Raw genomic sequence first — 20448 nt, 5'->3', positions numbered from 1 at the left:
CGCTTCACCTTTGCACTTGAGCTATACCACAACAAATATTATTCTACCCTCACAAAATCCCACAGGAGCGCCTGAAAGCCGAGCTGCAATTTTTCTAACATTTTCCAGCGATTTTCACATACGAAAGGAAACTCAGGAAGAGTTTTACACACGTCCAAGTAATTGAATCCATTTTTCAGCCTTTATGGCACGTTAACTGAACTGTGTCTTGGTCAAATAAGTCGTAGAGTAATTTTTTAAGCTATGTTTATCTAAAGTATACTTTCGTTTAAACTACGGCCTGGATTTGCTTAATTGCTATTAGAAATCCGACCAACAAATAATACATTTTATTGAAATTTAATACTACTAAGTTAACTATAATTTAATACATAATGTAGTCAATCATCATCATCATAAGATCACAAAAGCTTATTAGTATATTTCACAGTCAAAGTAAAATTTCTAATTAAACGTACTACTTAGCTATATTTTGGTATAAGAAACCTTATTAAATACATTCCATCCTATCGCAATTGACTGAAGTTTTACATAATATTTTTTCAAACTCACACCATTTTTGATTGGTTTTTAATTTTTCACTCAGATTTTTCATTGTCGGTTAACTTGATTAAAACTTTTAATTTCCCCTTTTGTTCTTTGGTCTTATATCTGCGAATTATTTAAGGAAAAAGTGTAGTATAGCCGAAAGTTTCAGAAGGGTTCGCTTCGTGGAACTTACAAGGGCTATTTTTGTTAAAGAACTAAATAAAAGTCCGAAGGTCCCAGGAAAAGTTAACTAGCAGAATGTTTTTACTGTTTCCCCAAAAAGTTGGGTAACTCGATCCTGTAAGATTACGTAAGAAACGCTTCTACGTACTTACTTTATTGTCATTTACTGTAGGAAAATTGAAATCTATAAGTAGTTATTATGTGCCCTCCATAGCAAGTGGACAGATTCGCAACTGGACATCGTTAGAGACCAAACTAATTGTAAGTAAAATTTAATGAAATAGGTCAAAATGTAGGTAAATTAAGTTGTTATTTTAATTGTAATTACGTTGTTGCGTTGCGTCAACAAATATCTTAAAATACTTCTAGTTTTACTTACTTTGATTCATAATATGGTTTTTCAGCTGACCTTAAATTCAATTACAAATAATACACTAGTTTTCAATTCAAGGAAAGGTTATAGAAAGTCTTTCTAATGGAAAACCCATTAATAGTCTAAACTTACAAAACCAAGGTGTCGTTTAAATTCAGTTAATCCAATTAGCTAAAACCAGAAACCCGAACAACACAGAAATTCGTTTATTTCATCCAAAGGGCGCAAACACAAAAATATAAACACAAATTAAATAACTTTGAGCGAGAGAACGAAAAAACGTAAATAATTCCGAACTTTTTCGGCACCTGGAGTTACGGAACAAAATAAAACAATCTTTCGTTAAAGTAAGGCTCTTGAGTGTCACAAAAGGCTTTTAATCCCAAGATACAGTTCTAAAGAATGCGACATAAGTTTTTTTTTTGTTAATATGATCTTTTGTTATGCCTTGCAAAAGGTGCTATTGGATTACTCCAGTTGCAAGACGGTGTGCTATTTTTTTGGGATGAGTTGGATTACATTCTATTAATTTGTTGAATTCTTTTAGCTGATTTACAAAGTTTATATTACGAATGATTCACGAAAGAAGTTCAAAAAGTGCGATAAACAATAATGATAACAACAGTAATAATTTTCCAGGCGAGAGTGAATGGCTCTTACAGGGCAGATATGTACCATCCTAGACAGCATCTCACTTAATCAGATGCGATTGCAGTCAAATATATGTATATATATTCTGCATAAAAAATAATTATTATTTTACAATATTTTTCTGTATTCATCATCATCATCATCATAATCAGGACATTCAGTTTCCACCGTAGAAGCATGTTTCTCTCTAATTTACCAGCAAATTGAGAGATTGAAACATCAGTCGTTCGTTTTAGCCGAATGACGTCCACTGCTGGACAAAGGCCTCCCCCAAGGATTTCCACAAAGACCGGTCCTGCGCCGCCCGCATCCAGGCACCATTTTTTTATTTTTGTTTTTTAGTTTTTATTGTTTTTTTGATAAATCTTTGTCTATGCTTTATTCATTATTTGCTGTTTAAAATAGGAACTGTGAGCCGACCCGTGACTGTTTCCCAGAAAATTTCAGCAAAACCTTTCCACTTACTCGTCCCGTATTAAATTAGAAAGGTCTTGAAACTAAATTAATTTAGTTGAGCAAATATAATTATTATAATACTCACCTATGTTTGGATAATTGAGTTCAGTGAGATTCAAGCGTGTATGATTGGTGTAAATTTTGAATTACAATGTGTTTGCAGTATTGCTAACAAATATGATGGTTTCACGTTTTAAAACTAATATTTTAACAAAAGCCTCTCCTCTAATATCTACTATAACACATGACCATTTTTCATGTACACATAATTTATTTCAGTTCTTATTATTCAATATAGGGCTAGGGGCTTAACTTAGTGCCTGAGGAATGGGAGCGGTACGGGAGGTTGTTTTTGAGATTTCAAAAGTCAACGAGACTTAATAATATTATGTCAATGTCACCCCTCCCTTACTCCCAAATCTCAGGCACTGACACTGATAAGTGCAAAACCTATGGTAGGTATCAGAAGAAAAACATTTTTGTTGAGATATTATTGCTTAACTAATAAAGAAATCTTTTATTCGTTATTGTAAAGCATTTATAAAAAATTCAGTCTCTATAGTACAAAAGTTAGGAATTTACCTAATTAAATCACAGTTCACTTAACTCTACGTCACAAGAGACACTTTGCTAATGAATCCACTCGCATTTTGAAGCGCCAACAAAGGGGGAATGTATGTCAATAATCCATGGATTAAAATTTCAACAAAGGTGTAGTGTAGTGACACCAAAAACAGAGTGTTTCTGCTTCAAAATTGTACACGGCCTGGAATATCTACATTCGGCGGAAATTTGCTTTTAGGGAGCTCACAGACGAGCGACAATATATCGGCCACTGCTTGCGATTTAAATCGGCGACGATCGACAACAGTCGCTGACGACAGATATTCAAATTAGACGACGGTCGCCGACGTATCGCAAATACCGCCGATGATCGCCGACAGTCGTTGATGTATCGCAACTCTCCAAGACGGGCGATCACACAGTCAGAGTGTCAACATGTCATGACAGCGAAAGGCACGAATCGGAGACTGTCGCTGACCGTCGCCTACCACTATCGCAAGCAGTCGCCGACATAATGTCGCTCGTCTGTGAGCTATCTTAATGTAGACCGTACTTCGAAAATATGTGTGCCGGCAAAATGCTCAAAATATCTTTACACTAGGTAGGTACGTGGTGTAGGTAGGAACTGTACGAAAATGTGTAGAGTGCTGAAAATAAGCAGTTCTAGAATAATGATGTCACTTACAATTGCATTATCGGTTTCTTCTAAATAAGTCTTTAGATTATGTTGCGGATAAAATCCTCACATTTGTTCGATAGGACAAAATCTTCAGTTAAGGTTTGCTTCGTGGTTTCATATCTACAAACTTATGCTAATACTTTGGAGTACTAATGTGAAATATTATTTACAATGAAATATGTACACAGATTTGTGGGCAATGTATTGAATGAAAATGCGAGAGTCGAAATAAGAGAGTAAAACAAAAGAAAAACGATCATAATTTTATTTTCGAATAATGATGACGTTTCTTGATGGCTAGTGTCACGAAGCCAAAGAGTCAAACCATGAAATAAAACTTCTACCATAAAATACTTTTTTACGTAAGGTGAGTTTTTGAATTGCTAGCCTGTGGCAATTTATTGAACTTCAATAAATCAGCCTATAAATAAGTTACCGCCCTTACGAACTCCGAAGTTTCTTGTACCTACCAAACAAAGTTTGGCAAGTTTACCTGAAATCAATTGGATAGATTCTTTAGAAACTACGAAAAGTATGAGAGAATAGAGACAATTTTGATTTCAGCGCTTTCAGTGAAACATATTATTAACAAAAAACTTTATCTTTACAAACTACGCACAACTAAAAATTGTTTTTGTATTAAAAACTCCACGTGTGTCAAATTAAAATCTAACGCTTCAAATAAAACACTCATATCTCAAAAAGTCTTCCAACTTGGATAAACGCAGATTTTATTTCACGAGCGTTCCCGTTTAAGTCCTGGAAATCCGGGGCCATTACTCAAACCGCACGTCACACTGCATAACTCAAACGCTCAGCTGAGCATAAACGGTCAGCTACTGCGATATAGACTTCGCATTTTGGACAGATGACGAATACGATTTGACGTTTTGAGAATAGGACCCTTTTTGAAACATTGGTTTATTGGTGGTGATAGCTTCAGGTAATGTTTCCACATGTTGAATCTGATGTAACCTAATGTATTTAATTCTGAAAACTTTTGTTATAATATGGTGAACATGGAATACAAGGTTCAAACAATCAGGGCTAGTCGTCTACTAGCTATCTGTGTTTCTCTATCTAACATACAGAAATCGCAATGTTTTGATCTAAAGCCCGGTCCGTGAGCACGTAGAATTTTGTCCAATGACCCCAAGCTACCCATCCTTATTGCTCGCGCGTAATTAGGTTGCTGTCGCGCTCGCACACTCACTGCGGGCATCCGTCGCACAGTCGCGACAGCAATATAATTACGCGCGAGCGATAAGGATGGGTAGCTTGGGGTCATTGGACAAAATTCTACGTGCTCACGGACCAGACTATACCTTGATACTTATCTATTACGTAGATGTTCCTAGTGATGATAAATAAAAACTGTGCCTAGATATACATTTTTTGTCTCTATTATTTCTTTAGTAGACTATCAAAGCTTACTCTACTTATTTTTATAATATTTTGAAGAACAGATTTTAGCCTAAGTACGTTGATAATGGTTTAAATATTTTTACAAGTACAATAGGATGATAAATCTTAAGTGTTTTTACTTGGAATGAAATCTGCTCGTGACGGTAATGTTTTTGTTCCCAAGGAGGAACAAAACACTCGCCGTTTGAGGATGACATCACAAGAACTTGGATTGTTTAATCTCGGATTATTCGAGTATACTCATAATATAATATAGAGCGGAGTACTCGTATACTCAATCATTAAAATTAACCTTCCAGAAATCAATTTCATACGCTCTGTTTTACGCTTCGTTTTATGCATAGAGGAATGGGTGTGTTGAGGCTTAAAACATTATGTGGGAAAAAAAGGTCCGGGACTATTCCCACCTCTCTTTCCCACCGCTGCAACTCCTGTGTAGCCAGGATCTACAGCTTGACCGCCAATAAAAACCCAACCAGTGAAGGTCAAGTTTGTCCCGGGGGAAAGTTAAACTGTCATTGGATCCGCAAAGAAAATAATCAGAACATAGGAGGAGTTCGAAGTTAAGGTTCGACTTCCCTCCAGTGCAAAGCGGATGACAGGATACAAACAAATAGACTAGGCATTAAAATTTGCAAAGCTACAAACATGCTGATATCATCCGCACCATTATCTTGTAATACGATGAGTACAACTTTATGGAACTAACTAGCGGCCGCCTGCGACTTCGTACGCGTGGATCCCGTTTTACCCCCTTAGGGGTTGAGTTTCGTAAAATCCTTTCTTAGCGGATGTACGTCATAACATCTACCTGCATGCTACAAATTTCAGCCCGATCCATCCAGTGGTTTGGGCTGTGCGTTGATAGATCACTATGTCAGTCAGTCAGTCAGTCACCTTTGAGTTACATATTATTATGGTACAATAATATTTTGGCAACAATTTGAATCACATTATGTTTATGAAAAGTGTATGTGTTTAATTAACTCCTGAACTAGTTTACAGTATAGCCTAGTTATAGTTGGGTTATAGATACATACGTTTTAGCTTCTACAGCACTGTGCATTTCCACGTTATTGCCCCATTTCCGTATCCTGCACCCCACATGAGTAATTCGGCCAATTCCCGTAGACAATTGTATTTGCATGTCCTTAACTGACGCCCACTCCCCGCAAATTGCATCCCACACAATGCAAATGTAACCACTAACAAGAAGCATTTACTATGTATGAGAAGCAATAGATAATCCTAATGGCGATAATCCTAATTCAAATGACGGCTTAGTAAGCTGATAGCAAATCTAACTTTAAGGCTGAGTTGCACCGTCTAACTTTAACTTTGACACATGTCAAAAATCTGTCAAAAGCACCGGTTTTTGTTATTGTTCCGGTTAAAATAAGGTGGTGCAACGCAGCCTAGTTAATAATATATTATTTAGCTGTAGCAAAACAGTTTAAGCTACCGCAACAACATAAGAGTAAGATGTCAATGTCTCTTACTAAGCACGGAACCATTTATTTCTTTTTCGGATTCTTAAGTTGATCCAAGTAATATTAATGTAATTTTATATTATGCATACACCGCCTAAGAATCAAACCCAAAACCTACAAGTTGAGAAAGTCTCACTCTCTCATTCAGACATTCTGGTCTGCTAAAAGACAATTCTGATGTATCCGACATCTACAGCTTGACCACTGGTCAAACTCAGTCCGTACATTCTGTTACGTTCAATTGTAGCTAAACTGTCTTAGATCCCGTGTCAAAATTAAACATTAATAGTTAGTTATAAGGAGTTTGAAAACGTCCGTTCACTTACAAAGTGGACGATGCATTTGTATGAGGCGGTATCGTCAACACAAACCCTTTTAGGATAATGCAATTAAAGGAAGTGCATGTTTCTCGGAGCAAATTTGGTTCTCAATTATTTACTGATATGTTTACTAAGTTACGAAGCCAGGGGAGTATATTGTATAAATTAAAGTAGGTACATAATACCAGCCATCACAAAGGCTACTGAGTCCACCATGGTCCAGTGTACTTGCGACGCCTCTAACCATCAGAAATGGAAGCACATCAGCACTGAAAAAAATGTTTAGTTACTGCTTACACAACAAAAGTGACCACCGAACACTTTGGTTATATGAGGAACAAAATGTTGTGTAAATTAAACAAATAATTCTGTAGTGAGCTAGACTTAGGCTGGATTACACCATCTTACTTTAACTTTAACAAACGTCAAAAATCTGTCAAACTCCATACATAAAACACCGGTTATCGATAAAGTTACGGCCAAAGTTAGGTGGTGCAACTCAGCCTTAGTTTGGTTATAGTTAACACTTAGTTCGGTGGTCACTTTTGTTGTGTGAGCAGTAACCAAACATTTTTTTCAGTGAGGAGAGCTACTTACCCTCAGAGATGACACCGAACACCGCATCGTGTAGTGTAGACCTCGTCAGCGCAATCGACTACTCTGACAAGAGTGTTCGACTAAGGAGAGATTGTAATAATAACTTTTAATAATAATATGATTAAGGCATAATTTTCCTCGCACCAGATAAACACATCAAAATATGTGAATCATTCTCATCAAAAGAGATAATACATGAAAGCAATGCAAATCTCATAATTAAAAACAAATGAGCGAGACCGCGAATCCATCCGAACATAATCAAAACGCCAATAGTTCTATATGCTAATAAGGTCGATAATTGTGTGATCTGCCCGCGCACAAATTGGTTGTCAGCAGCAGACAGCGGAGCGACAAAGAGCAAGCTATAAACACTTTTATTTGTTGGTTACAGCGATTTTATGTAAAGCGCTTAGATATTTTAGCTTGTTTGCCAAGTCGAGTTCGCTTCTGTTTCACTAACCGGTTAAAGGTTAGTATTGTTAGTATCAACAACTTTGGCTGAAAGGAAACTTTGTAGGTATAAAATAGGAGAACTGATTGTAGCGAGTTGAACACTTTTAAAGTTACTCTTTGCTATTGGTCTTGTTCGACAACTACCAGTTTGTTACACTTTTATAAGCGGTAACAAAAAGTTTTATTATGAAGTTACACATTCTAAAATTGTTTCAATATCACTTAAAAAAAATAGAGTTCCATAGCGCTTAGGCTATAAATTGGGGTTAGAGCACACTGAAATAAATGCAAAAGTAGATTTTATTTGTCTGTCTGTTACCTTTCCTTGCTAAATCAGTTTAATAAAAATTGTTTTAGAGATAATTTCAAGCCCAAAGACAAACATAGAGTGTGTAATTTTTACACACGGCTGAAACTGCTGGCGAAATCTAAAAGATTAAATAAATAACGACGATCTGGTGATGTTTGCGGGAAGTACCTGGATATGGGTAGGTAACGCAGGATCAGTCGTTAAGGAAATCCTTAGGGGATGCCTTTTTTCAGCAGTGGACGTCATTTGGCTGAAACGAACAAACGAAATTAATTTTTTTTTTGGACCTGAATACAGAATCACACCTAAGGGCTTGTTCCCACGGAGTTCCCGTTTTTAGCAGGAACTGTATTTTGCAGCATCCCGTTTAGTAGCAGGTATACGTGTTCTAATAGTAATGTTCACACGAACATTATATTTGCAGTGTCCCGCAAAAACACACATAAATATCATGTGACCAATGGTTAGATGCGCAATGAGCAACTCTATCAATTGGCATTGAAATCTCAAAACCGCCATTTTTCGACTTGAGCGGTGTTGTAAGCTAAGGGACGATAATGATGTGCGTTCACATGACAGTCCAGTTTTGTGAGATCCTGCATTTACTGGATCCCACAGAACTGGAGTGCCGTGGGACCGAGCCCTTACCAAACAATAAAGGAAAAAGTCAAGACGTCACAATAATTGCCACACAAACGCACTTGTATCAAGAATTTGGGGGAAATCAATTTCTAAAGCTAAAGAAGTTTGAGTCGGCCTCTTGCACTGAGGGTCCCGTACCCTCCTCCCCTCTTATTTTTAATCCCTTTCTAGGAAATAAAAGTAAAAGTAAGCAAACCGAAGATGCATTCATTTCTTACTCCAAGCTACTTATTCCAAAAATAAAATTGGCTAGTGCTAGGGGCTGCTTTAGATTTGCCGCTGCAAAAATTTGGAATGACCTGCCACCACCGGTTCGCGCCGCATTGGATCTTACGCTACCCACCTTCCGCAAAAGATGTCGCAACTGGCTGCTTCAAGAGCAATCTCTGGCACTGGCTAATTATAAGTTCATATAGCAATTTGTAATTTTAGGGAATTGTAATTTTAAGTAATAAATTAATATTTATTTACTTATGTATATCTTGGCTATGGCAGAATAACAGGGTTTGTGGGTGTCCTGCAATCACTGAGTCATAGACCTTTTTGTCTCTTATGATTTTTTGTATCTGTGAAAAACTGTAAATGAAACCTGTTTTGAGACAAATACCTAAATACTTTCTATTTCTATTTCTATTTCTTCTATAATAAGTAACTGCAATGTAAGTCCGAAAATTACTATACCGTAGGCGCGCGAGTTCATGTCCATCCTGAGGAATGCGGTAGTGCTGTTACCTAACTAATTATGCTAATGTCGATATCGATAATTATTACCAATTAAATAGGTCAACCTTATCTATTCCATATTTTTTGCAACTTATAAGTAAGTAAGTATAAGTATAAGTAAATAAGTAAGTAAGTAAGGCCCCGATGGACATGAACTCGCGCGCCTACTGTATTTGTAACAATTTAGTTTAAGGATTCTTACGTTCTACGTATTGCTGGGAAATGGGTCTTGCTAGACAGATGGACAGAAATTGACGTTATAATAAATGGATCGTTTTTTCCTGATCCAAAACTACGTAATCATTATTTAATTTGTGGGTTGTGCTGCATTAGCTGCATACAACGCCAGGAATTGAGAATAAAACTAATGGCACCAATCAATTAAAATATTTTTATAAATAACCAATGAAAATAGCGTTTTTAATAAATTAAATTAAAAAAAAAGACTTTTCCAATGTTGTCAAGCTGATTGATGACGTCATCATTATCAAGATTATCGTCACCGATATTCACAATAATGTAGCGCCCAAGCCCACAACGTTTTCCGGTAATCTTCCGTCCGGATATCCGGAAGGTTCGGATATTATCGTAGATATCCGTAACATCCTTCGCGTTATTTAGGCATCCCCTCTCCTCCGTGACGTAATTGAATAACCCGACAAACAATATGAAATTTCGGAAAATAATAATATTATTAAACGCTCCGAATGCAAGTATTTTACCGTTATATTGCTTTCATTGTTAATTTAATTATTTGGTGTTGTACAGTTACCAAATTACATTTAATTGCTATAATAGCGATAATTGAAACATAATTGAATACATTTCAGTATAGGAATTTTAATGAATGCTTAACTATGTACATTAGGTTCTTTACCAATTTTTTTATATGTTCATGACTGTTACAGTACCTGGATTGGATTGTTTCAACAACTGGATTTTTTTATTTTTGTAAAAGTTGTTCAATAGACATATAAAGAACATTAAATGTTGATAAAACATAACTCGTCTCATATCAATCAGACTTCGATAGCAACCGTAGATGTCTGATATAACAGCTCATAAACTGTGTGATAGTCGTATTATAAAACCGTATCTTTTGTTACAAAAGTTTTGATTAACTAACACATAATTCACTGCACAAACTCTCTAAAACAGTCGAAATTGAATTGAAACGTTGAAACTATCCACAGTACTATAAAACAGTGCTGAGCGAAATTACAACCGATAAATAATCCGCACCATCAATTCACGGAGGCACCATAATGAAAGGCACGATTTGTTGTTCCCATAAACAAAATCCCTCTTTATAGGGGCGATAGCCGCCTTTACAGGCTGTTCGCGAAATCCCTTTTACGGGACGAACGCCTTTGCATGTACCCAGAACTCGTTTTAATAAAATTCTTACTTATAATGTTCAGCGCCCTTATTGTCTTCTACGTCGATAGCAATCGCCTTCCGAGGTAATGGCGATTATTATTATGATAGCGATTTTTAAATGGCGTTTAGGGTAAACGCTTTCAGATAATAAAGGGGTGATTTATAATGATTTGATCTGGAGGCAGAAAATTCGATTCACGGATGCAAGTTTGTTTTGGTTGATAGATAGTGTTGAAAATAAATTGGAACCGTAAAATTTTATGAATACACAGTATTATTATTTCCTACTTTTCCTTGATCTTATTTATTCAGGATAATGTTTCATAATGACAAAACGAATGTCGCAATTAAATAATTATTTTGTAACCTAATTCGTATCTGTGATATATTATTGCGCTGAAACGCCCAACCTGCCGTGATTTAGGCCAATTCGTTTAAAAACTCTTTTATTTTATAAAGTCCTAGCATTTTCACTGACATGAAATTAATTGGTATATTATGTGGCCCTAGCTTTTCATGTCCAACAACATAACGCGACCCAGTTACTAACAAGTCAATTAGTTAATTAAATGATATTTTTATCTAGATTAAAATCTGTGCGCAGTTTTATACTCGGGCAACCTTTGAAATGTTTTAATTGACCATAAACATTTTTATTCATTACACAAAACGGAGTGTTAAAAGCAAGAATGAGCCGAAAAAGTTAATTAAGTTTAGTGCGGTGCGGGTTTAAGTGTTACTTTTTTTGAGATCAAAGGGAGAGCTTTAAAGCACAGCTTGTAAAACGTTGATCGTCCCTAACTAGGAAGGACTTTGTGAAAAACAACGGACGAATGAGAAATAAGTGCGAGGGAAAACCTAGCAAGAGAATATTCAATTTCCATGCAAATTATGTCTAACGTGAAACAATATATGATGTCTAATCCTTTTCTTTTGTAGGAAGATTTTTGTGGATTATTTAATGAGGGTTTTCGCGAATGAAAGATCCGCTAGATGGCGGGACGTGGATGTGGGATCTGACTGCTGTGTGATTGGTGGATTTTGACATATCTGTCAATGTCATGTCAAAAATAACCAATCATGCAGCATTTGGACCTCGCGTCTACGTATTACCATCCGGCGGATTTTTTTATTTGCGAAAACCCTCATTGTTTACGAATTGTACTTACTTATTGTAATATAGAATTGTATATTTCAGCGCGCTTCCAAGCCTACCTACGCTGAATTGCAAGCGCAAGCCATTAAAAATACCAACCGAAATGAGAACCTCCTTTTCGAAGTCAGTTAAAAAATATAGCCTGTCATAATCTAAACTTAATTTTAACTAACATATCAAAGATTTAACACATTTTTTTTCTTGTTTCAGAAAGCATCGACAAATCTGGAGAGGATCCAGTGGTGTCAGCTTTACGACCGTACGGAGCGCCGGACGATGACGACGGGTCTCCTAAGGATAGCATAGACACATTCCAAAAGTTCTTCGGAAATATCTCCCAAATCAGTCATCCTACCCTAGATTTCACGACAGAAGACGTGTCGTTACTAGACCATCTCCTAAACGTAGAACATAGCTACAATAATGACACACAAAGAATGACAATGGATGACGTCAACACTGAAACTAATATAACAAATGAAACGTTGAATGAAGGTGAAAACGTCACAGTGTCAAGACCAAGTGTTCACGAGGATGTAGTAACTAAATTCCTAAGATTGATAGAAACGCAACATTTGTTAGGAGAAAATTGTACAGCTGGTACGCATCTTAATTTAGGAGAAGGCGTTGTTGATAGATACGCCCAAGAAAGATTTAGAATAGAAGCAGACGTAGCAGTAAATAGAGCCAACATGCTGACTAGACTTTGGAAATACGCTGGCTCGACTGTGATGCACAATGAGTATTTGCTGCACGCAAGCGTTTTTTCGATGGTGGAGTTCGACGACGATATATTTGCAGCGGGGAACTGTTACGACCAATACCAATATAAGGATTACCAACTGTTCTGCCCTTTCGCGTACAGATTGCCGGAAGGGCCAATATTGGCGAAGGACTTGGCGGTGGAGTACAAATATTTGAGCAACACTTCGGAGTGGTTTTACATCGCTCGCAAAAATGCTGAACGCGTGATTCGTAACCACAACCAATTTAGAAGAGGTGAGTGGTAATCTATAGTAATATTATAAATGCGAAAGTAACTCTGTCTGTCTGTGTCGCTTTCACGCTTAAACCACTAAACCGATTTTTATGAAATTTGGCATAGAGATAGTTGTGTGCCAGAAAAGATTATACAGTGTGTCCGGGCTTGTAGTGATCAAACTTTAAGGGCAAAATCTAGGGACAATTTTATCGATAAAAATACTTCAAATTTGGGGCCTGACCCATTTCTCGAAAAATTACATCGATTTAAGTTTTTAATTGTTAGTTTACACCTCTTCTTTAAAAAAAAAGTGAAAGCGTGGGTAGCTTATCATTAATAGGCAAATATTTTATATCATGCGATAGCCAATAAAATTATCTATTAGTAGAAGAAGAAAGCAGACACAAGTTTCATACATTTTATGGGAGTAAGAATGGATTTAATTAGAAAAATACATTACTTTTTTCACTTCTTTTTCAGTTATTTTCCAACACCAGAAAAACCAGGTCGTTAAGGTATGTTTTATTTGCATTTTATTTTTAGTATTTAAGCTATTCTACAAAACGAATGTAAATTTATTAGTCTACGTCTATTAGTTTCGACGTAATTGTTGAAAAAAGATACCCCTTCCCAGCGGTTTCCATAGTAATCGAAATAGGTTGTGTGATTCTTTCAGGCAGTGCATTTTCGCATGTCGCGTGCGCTATGGAAACCGCTGGGAAGGGGTATCTTTGTTCAACAATTACGTCGAAACTAATAGACGTAGACTAATAAATTTACATTCGTTTTGTAGAATAGCTCAAATATTAATAATACAATGCAAATAAAACATACCTTAACGACCTGGTTTTTCTTGTGTTGGAAAATAATTGAAAAAGAAGTGAAAAAAGTAATGTATTTTTCTAATTCAATCCATTCTTACTCCCATAAAATGTATAAAATTTGTGTCTGTTTTCTTCTTCTACTAATAGATAATTTTATTGGCTATCGCATGATATAAAATATTTGCCTATTAATGTTAAGCTACCCACGCTTTCACTTGTTTTTTAAAGAAGAGGTGTAAATTAAAAATTAAAAACTTAAATCGATGTAATTTTTCGAGAAATGGGTCAAGCCCCAAATTTAAAGTATTTTCACCGATAAAATTGTCCATAGATTACGCCCTTAAAGTTTGATCACTACATGCCCGGACACACTGTATACAGGGTGTTAGGTAAATGGGTATATGAGCCGACACTAGCCCATGTTAACATGGTCATATAAATGGTATGGTGAAGTCAGAAAATTGATATCTTCATTTTAACTATTTTAATTTTCATACAAATCGGATTTTGTAAAATTTATTTTGTATGAAAATTTAAAAAATTAAAATCATGATATCAAATTTCTGACTTCACCATACCATTTATATGCCTATGTTAACATGGGCTAGTGTCGGCTCATATACCCATTTACCTAACACCCTGTATAGTCGGCCGTTTGGTGTAGTGGTTCAGAACGGACTACTATGCCGAGAGGTCCCGGGTTCGATTCCCGGCCGGGCAGAAATTGAAATGATGAATTTTAATTTCTGTGATGGGTCTGGGTATTACTATGTATAATATGTATGTATTTAAAAAAAAAGTATATAAGTAGTATATCCGTTAAGCTAGCACCCATAACACAAGCATATTAATTGCTTACTTTGGGGCTAGATGGCGCTGTGTGAGATTGTCCAAAGATATTTATTTATTTATATAGGGTAGATTTTATTCCGGTTTTATGTAGAAACAGGGACGCGCGCGAAATAGCTTTTCTTTCACAGACAAAATTCAACGCAGGCGAAGCCACAGGCGGAAAGCTAGTTTGTAATATTTTTCCATACCTACGTAACTACAAAGTTGAGTTGATATTTCTTATTAGGATAAAAATATTGCTAAATAATAAAGCAAGAATGGGATTAATGTGCTCTCCAATTTAAAAGGAATAGGAAAATATAAATTTACCTTTGTAATTCTAATATCCTTATAACTTTTATCCTTATTTTTTACAAGCTTTGAAGAAAAATATTTGTATAGCAGATTTACTATTCCTTGAATAGAGATATTCGAAGAAAACGTAATTATTTTACTGCATACAGACTGCTTTGAAGTAGCACAAATAAACAAGTCGGGTGATAATAATAATGTCACTGGAAAAATAAGGTCTAAAATTATAATAACGTTTTCAGACAACAAGTCTGGTAAAATAATAAGAGACGGGTCTTAACGCGACGTTTATTAATGATTCACATTATGTACTCACGGCTTGACATTTCGGCTAGTATGCTGCAGCAGTGGTCACAAGCAGACTGGGCGGCTCGCGGCGTCGTCCGTTCCACAAGTCTGTTGTCTAAACCTGGTAGTCCATTGTGTGATCGCAAATTGGATTGCTGTACAATATGAATTTCAGGTGAAAAATATGGAAAATGAATTCGAACTTGATTACAAAAAAGCAGAAAACTCCTCTGGGGCCGTTCAAGTATTACGTAAGCACCAAGGGGGGTGGGGGGGTCTCTGTATTGCTTATTTTGGATGACATGGGGGGGTAGGGGGGTCTAGATGATGATTACGTCATCGTTAGTTATTTACGTTTTTTCGGGGATTCCCGCAAATAATACATATGCGTAGGCACTCGCTTTGAGAACTGATTAGGGGAATTACCGCACATTAGGGAAATTACCGTGCGCTATTCACTTGTCTAATAATTAACTCTCGTGCCGACACTGCCCATTGAAATTTGAGAGTCGTAGTCCGCATAAAATATTATTACTTATACGCGATTCCGACCTCCCGCGCGCGCCCCAAACAAAACGTTTGGATACTAAACGTATTGAAAGCATTGAAAGTTATCATTTGTGTTTATGTTGATGCATAATTGATGCAATTACTACATACACTATACAAACAGTTTTATCTTTTTATTAGTATTCTTTTCATTAGTATTCTTAATAAACGTAGTCTTATCATCCTTACCGATTTCCCGCCTTTTGTATTTATCTGTGCACTAATATTACTATTTATGTATGTTTAGAAAATATTATGCAGCTTACTATTTTATTTATTTTACCAGTGGTCCGTGACCCTCACTCGGCATGGGGCACACTGAAAACCAGCGCCGTGGCCTTCGTCACCGTGGGCCACGGCATATGCTGAGTGGGGTCCCGTTGCAGTGGGCATCTTGTTGGTGAATGGGTGGCACTGCTCAGTTTACTCTTGTTTTTATTTTTTCTTCTTCCATTATTATGTGCCACTGTCATGTCTATGTAATTGCCTGTATTTGTGTGATGTCCATTGTAATAAATGTATCTTTCTTTCTTTCTTTCAATTATGTTTGTTATGTTATTTTTTTCTGATTATATTTTTTTGTTCCTTTCTATATGTGTATCAGTTAAACCTATTATTTTCATGAATTTTCCTATTTTAAAAATGACAGTATAAAAAACATTTATAACAAACAGCCTTACTTATAAACGTTTATTAAAATTAAGACACAGTTTAACGGTCTATTAAATAATATCTTAACTTAAAAACGATAATTAGTGTTAACCAACGTCTTAGTGACTGCTTAAATAACTGTCAAGTTAAACAGCGTCGGACCCTTGTTTAAAGCCCTAATTACCAAAATGGCGGATCAAAAAGTTAACAGCTGATGCGTGACGTGCCATGCAACGCGCGCTGTGTTGCTGCGCTGCGCGAAGATACACACAAAACAAGAAACACATGGCAAAGGTTGGCGCAAACATAATACAAAGTGAAAGTATAACAATAGATAGACATTACAACGGTTGGTGTTTCTTAATACCTACACAGTTAAAATAATTCAATGGACTAATAATACACCACATGTTACGTCGGCGTCTCGGCGAAACACTAAAAAGACTTGAGTTAAACATTCCGACAATAAAATCCTAAAGGCTTCCTAAGGGTGCTTGTGCGTGAGAAACTAAAATTACCATGCCTTAAAATTGCGCTAAAACTAACAAAGCATTAATTACATCTTAAGTTTGTACAAGAAGTATTACAATTATCTAGTGTATAATTATTATAATTGGTACATAATTTTAATATGGCGTATGTGGGACATAGTCGCCACAGTACTTTTGTTTGTTTGTTGTTGTAGACTTGACAGTTGACTGACAGACAGCGTTTCATTTGACATAACTTTGACGTTTATTATTCTTAATTTAAGCATTGGCTTTCGGCATTTTGGCATTAGAACTGGTCTGAAGTTCGGTTCAGGTGGAGTTAAAAAAGAAAAACTCTAATTAACAGTTGATTAGTTAAGTGACGCTTAAGCAGTGTTTATAAGTGAGAAATATTTAATTACTGATTAAGAAGTTAACGAGTCATTAGTTAATTAGTTGCTTAGACGTTGATTAGTTGATTTTTATAAGTAAGGCTGAAAATGTTTACGTAACCATAAGGGGAGGGGGTAAGTGCTTTGCTTACTTTTGATGACAAGGGGGGCGGGGGGGTAAAAAATGGTAAGAAATCTGCTTACGTAATACTTAAACGGCCCCTCTCAATTAAAACACAGTTCACACACGGTCCCTTCCACATTCTAATTTAGCATCAGCCCAATTGGCCTGATTTGCACCTGCCCAAATAAAATCTCGTATTAGCCCGCCTTTTTGAGGCTCATGTTTATTTCGATCGTTTATTGGGCTTGTATAATAACCTCGCAGCTGCTACCTTTCGGTTTTAATTTTCTTTTAGGTAGGATATGGGTTGGGGAAATTTCAAATTTCTATTTTTATAAATAACCTTCCATGAGATCCCTCTCATTCATGAGAGGTAAAAAAAAAGGTATAAGTCTTAAAATGTAAAGAATACAATAATGAGATCGTTGAGAATAATGGCATTAACGAAATAATGATCAAGCATGAATATTGTAATTTGAACAAAGTAATGATGGTAGCCTTCGTAGTGGTTTGCTTCTAATTTCTACATCGTAATTTTATGTACTAACTAGCGGCCGCCCGCGACTTCGTACGCGTGGATCCCGTTTTACCCCCTTAGGGGTGGAGTTTCGTAAAATCCTTTCTAAGCGGATGCCTATGTCATAACATTTACCTGCATGCCAAATTTCAGCCCGATCCGAACAGGGTTTGAGTTGTGCGTTGATAGATCACTATGTCAGTCAGTAAGTCCGTCAGTCAGTCAGTCATCTTTGAGATATACATATATTTAGATAAGAAATAAGTACCTAAGGGTTATGATATACTTTTAAGGGTAATGAATACAGTCCACGTAGGCTACATCACTTAGAAGCTGAAATAGCTGAACAAAACATGAAGGAATCTAATAATTCCTACAAATATCTCCATGCAATAAGTAAGCCCATTTTTGGCTGCCAAAAGAAAACAAAAAAGTACATGCAATTTGAATACTTCTAGTCGATTCTACGGCGGTCACGTAAACTCGGTTAAACTAAACTGCTTTGGTTACTGAAGTCAAAACTGATGCAGTAAAAAATAATGTCATTCCAATCATTTACTATGTCACAACTGGAAAAGATACAAAAGTCTCACTCTCTCAACAGTGTGTGTGGCTTGTGTATTGTTACATGAAATGTTATGCTGTTTTTGAGCTAAATCAGAGAGAAGAAGAGACTAAAGATAAATATCATTGTTAGCATATTGATGGTGAATTAGTCATGCCTTGTTAACATATTAACTTTAACTAGTTATTTTCTGCAGCTTTGCACCACGGTCCTGCTTTTGCATCAAAGTCCTTTGCGGAAGATTATACATTAGGTATTTACGAATTCAGCTTTCTAAATACTGTACTTTTAGTTTTGAGTTGATAACCAGATAAACGATTTTATAAAGATCTACATGGTGATGATCATCATCAAGGATTTACTAATCAGAATCTACTGCATCATAATCTAGCAGAACGTTTGCTACTCTACGTCGTTCTAGCGTGACAATAGCCAGTAACATAATCGAAAACAAACCAACAAGGAGAAACAAGCAATTTCATAAAAGTGTCAGTAAAACACAGTTCGGGAATATTGCCGTGGCATGTCGAAAACTCCTAAAGTTCTTGTTTCTTTTAACCCGAAAACGAGGTGAGTAACTTCCCGGAATATAACGTTCGTAAAATTTTTATTCGTACAACAATCGGAAATTGTTTCAATTTTCAATCCTCAAACTTTGACTGTAAAGTACTTTCGTGGCTTTTCGGTTTGCTCGTGTATTTCATTATTTTATTATTACTTTTGATAAATGCGTTTAACTTTTCGAGAGCAAACTTTGCTTTTTTCTGATATTCGAGAAAAAATATGCTAGTATTTGCTGTAGATTTATTTATTTAGAATATTATTTAGAAATAGGCCTATAACTCAATTCACTTTTGAATTTCTCAATGATATACATAAAATTCATCATAAAATATTAATTTTCATTCCACATTGAAATCTTGACTAACAAGAGTAGTACGTAGTAGTAGTACTAACAAGTATTAAGTAACAAGAGTGACAGTCAAGATAAATGCCTAAATGTCGTCACCCTGCCATTCCAAATATAATCTCTAAACATTTAAGGCTTGGTATTTCTGCTAAAGTAGGTATTTCGCGCTGTCAAAATCTGCGCGCGCAATATTTCGCTGAAGACAGCGCGCCAAAGAGCTCTCGCGGCTACACAGTATAGAAATACGCAGTTTAGAAATACGCAGTTGGTTAGGTTAGGTTGACTTCCTTCCGTTAAAGCGTCACACTCACAGCACTTTCTAATACAAATCATATCCAAGTGATACAAATTAAAACAACTTTCAAAATTTTTAGGAATATATTTTAGAATCGAATAAATATAGAATATAACTGCCAAAGTAAACACAGTTCAAAGAGGCGTGGCGTCACCCGACCTTCCGGAAGTTCCGCGCCGGCTAAAAGAATTTCAAGATTACGTCACCCGACCTATCGGTAGATCCTCGGGAGCTTGAGCGATTGGAAAAACATTTTATGATCAGTTACTCGTAGTAGCGATTATTTAGAGCTTGGATAATAAATTATAGTTGTTGCAATTCACAAAGCTTTGCATGTGGTTAATTACATTAATCAGTACACGCATCAATTTTGTTCAGTCTTTTTGTTTATTAATAAATAAAAATATCATACTAAAATTGCATACATATTTGTTTGTATTGGTCTGGGTGTTTTCTTTCCATAATTTATGTATAACGTATGTACGGGGCTCTGTATCGAAAATCACTATGAGCAATGAGCATCACACACTGTTACCTGGAGTGCATTACCGCAGCAAAATTTTTATAAATGTTGTGCTTTAGAGAGTCGAGAGTATAGCAGATAATTAGTCCATCGTGACCAGAAATTTGTCCACTAATAGCAAAATTCGTTCAAATTATAGTTTTAAAGTTATTGGCTAGAAGATTCTTCTATCTTGCAGCTTAGACCTTTAGCTACAGACCTTAGACAGTATTTTTGAAACATTCTTACGCATGGTGGAGGAAGGGACGCTCTAGAGCAGTGGTTCTTAACCGGTGGTCCGCG

The 20448-nt window shown here is 36.0% G+C and overlaps 1 protein-coding gene across 1 annotated transcript in view; it reads left to right on the top strand.

The window, feature by feature from the left end:
• The window catches only part of LOC135072684 (uncharacterized), a 91104-nt gene extending 78161 nt beyond the window's left edge, over window positions 1–12943 (top strand). The window contains exon 2 of the mRNA XM_063966734.1: window positions 12144–12943. Coding sequence (XP_063822804.1) covers window positions 12144–12943 — 800 coding nt within the window. The remainder of the gene's footprint in view (window positions 1–12143) is intronic.
• Window positions 12944–20448: the final 7505 nt, after the last annotated feature.

The sequence above is a fragment of the Ostrinia nubilalis genome, chromosome 1 (genome assembly GCF_963855985.1).
Source record: "Ostrinia nubilalis chromosome 1, ilOstNubi1.1, whole genome shotgun sequence".
NCBI lineage: Eukaryota > Metazoa > Arthropoda > Insecta > Lepidoptera > Crambidae > Ostrinia > Ostrinia nubilalis.
This window is presented reverse-complemented; position numbering and strand designations above follow the sequence as displayed.